The sequence below is a fragment of the Gadus chalcogrammus genome, chromosome 6 (assembly GCF_026213295.1).
Source record: "Gadus chalcogrammus isolate NIFS_2021 chromosome 6, NIFS_Gcha_1.0, whole genome shotgun sequence".
Lineage (NCBI taxonomy): Eukaryota > Metazoa > Chordata > Actinopteri > Gadiformes > Gadidae > Gadus > Gadus chalcogrammus.
In genome coordinates, this window is record NC_079417.1 from 12,834,011 (window position 1) to 12,836,510 (window position 2,500).

The window sequence follows — 2,500 nt, forward strand, 5'->3', positions numbered from 1 at the left end:
AGGGGGTGAAAAGCGATGGAAAAGGGAGGGGTAGGTGGATTGAAAAACGAAGTTGAGGGGAAGGTGACAGGGATTAGTGATGGAGGGAGGGAAAAATAATGATGCTGCAAGGCAGAAATGAAGAGATGCTAGGGGAAGAGCAGAGAGGAGAGCAGAAGAGAGAAAATTAAATGAGAGCAGAAGAGATGAGAGGAGAGGAGAGGAGAAGGGAGGAGGAGAGGAGAAGAGAGGAGAGGAGAGGATGAGAGGAGATGAGGAGAGGTACTTAAATGAGAGCAGAAGAGAAGAGAGGAGAGGAAAGAAGAGGGTGAGAAAACAGGAGCAGAGAAGATGGATGAACGAAAGAAATATACAGAACGAAGAAAGAAAGAAAGAAAGAAAGAGATAACAAAAGAAAGCGCAAGTAAAGGAAACTAACAAAACTATTTAACAGACCCACCACCGCCGGCACCGCCATGGAAGTGAAAGTACACTCACCATGTGAAATGCTGATGGGTTCCGTGTCTTCGGGGAAGCCCGCCCCGGCTAGCTGCAGGAGCGTGAAGTAGAGTAGCAAGGCCTCTGACCTCATGGTCAAACCCTGGCCGCTGCCGCTGCTGCTGCTGCTGCCGCCGCTGCTATTGGTCCACTAGTATGGATTCACCTCAGACTGCATAGAGAGAGGGAGAGAGAGAGAGAGAGAGAGAGAGAGAGAGAGAGAGAGAGAGAGAGAGAGGGAGAGGGAGAGAGAGAGAGAGAGAGAGAGAGCGGGCGAGGGAGAGAGAGGGAGAGAGAGAGAGAGAGAGAGAGAGAGAGAGAGAGAGAGAGAGAGAGATAATAGGAGGATGTCAAGCATGGAAAACAGAGAGAGTGAGATAGAGTAGGGGAAGGAAGGGAGAAAACAGAGCAGAAAAAGTTAGTGACAAAACCACTTTGCATTTCACTTGTTTCACTCGTAGACGAAGGACATAAACAACAGGAGAACACGGAGTCCCTACCACCGGCACAACTGTCCCTTTGCGAGTCTTTACAGAAGGAAATGGGATCAGTCCCACATATATTTTATTATATATTTTGTTGGCTTGGGTTGAGGACTGTGTTGCAAGCGAAACAGAATAAATGGGATTAGAGGGGGGTTCTAACCTGCGTCACGGATCGATGCCAGGCCCAGAGGTAGATCTGCCTCTATCCCTGCCCATCACGCTCTCTCCATCCGTCTCCCACCAATCCTTTCTGCCTCCTTCTTCATCTTCCTGCCTCTCTCCGTGTAATGTATAAAGGGGTTCTGTATACTATGATGTTTACGATACCAAAGGCTATTTTAAAGCCTTTACAGCATTAGTCTGAATATTTCCGTGTTGACAGGTAAGAGGGTAGGGTTGAGTCCTCACACCTGCCGTATCTGATGACTTCATCGCACTTCCCACAGTAACCACAGGAGTTGTTTATCTTTCCTCATGAAGTTTCCTCCGTTTTTTTGGCAACAAACGACTCCCATAAATCATTCCAGACAATAATTGTAGCAGTAAGTAATCTCATCAGACATTGAGGGTTTCATTCACATAGAATATGTTTTGTTCAGGTTAAACTCTGAGGGGAGCACTTGGTTTTTGTGTACAGCGTGTTGTACCAGCTGGTGCAATAGCGAGGGGGGGTTAAGAAATCTAATAAAATGCCTGATTTAATTTGCTGCAGCTGGATAAAAAGTTGTTTATCCCATACTGTATTTTCATTTGCCATTGTGCGCACGAGAGGGAGAGAGATAAAGAGACATGGGAGGGTTATGGAATCACAGATAGAGGAGGAAGATGCAGGAAGAATTAGCGAAAGGCGGAAATTGCTCTCTCTCGCTCTGTCTCTATCTCCTCTCTCACTCTCTATCTCTATTACTCCCCACCCCTCTCGCTCCGTCATTCTCTCCGTGGCTGTGTGAATCTCATTCAGCGGCAGAGTGAAAACGCTATTCATCGGGAGAATCACTTGAATACTGAGGAGAATACCAAAACTACAGCCTAGATACGACCTTCACCCCCCCCCCCAAGCCGCCCCACACACACACACACACACACACACACACACACACACACACACACACACACACACACACACACACACACACACACACACACACACACACACACATACACACACAACACAAAGACACACACACACACACACACACACACACACACACACACACACACACACACACACACACACACACACACACACACACACACACACACACACACACACACACACACACACAGAAATACACAAAAGCGCACACCCTCCACCCTTGCCACTTTTCTTAGCCACTTGTACCTCTGCCTCAGCTTACTCTGTGGCATATCCCACTCGTTCTGGAGGACAAACCTATTGTGGATTTTGTAACAAAAAGGAAATGGAATTTGAAATAATTGGGTTTTCTTGGAAGGTCAGTTCAATCTGTGATAAAATGATTCCAATGTAAATATAAGTATCTGTTTTATCAAGTACGTATTTTACTACACAGTAGGTG

At 46.6% G+C, this 2,500-nt stretch overlaps 1 protein-coding gene across 4 annotated transcripts in view; it reads right to left on the bottom strand.

Annotated features, from left to right (window-relative positions):
- sema6a (sema domain, transmembrane domain (TM), and cytoplasmic domain, (semaphorin) 6A) overlaps positions 1-2,500 on the bottom strand; it is a 113,624-nt gene that overhangs the window by 75,786 nt on the left and 35,338 nt on the right. For all 4 annotated transcript variants that reach the window (XM_056591550.1, XM_056591549.1, XM_056591552.1 and 1 more), the window contains exon 2: positions 478-649. In XM_056591550.1, coding sequence (XP_056447525.1) covers positions 478-571 — 94 coding nt within the window. In that variant the 5' untranslated portion in view covers positions 572-649. The remainder of the gene's footprint in view (positions 1-477; positions 650-2,500) is intronic.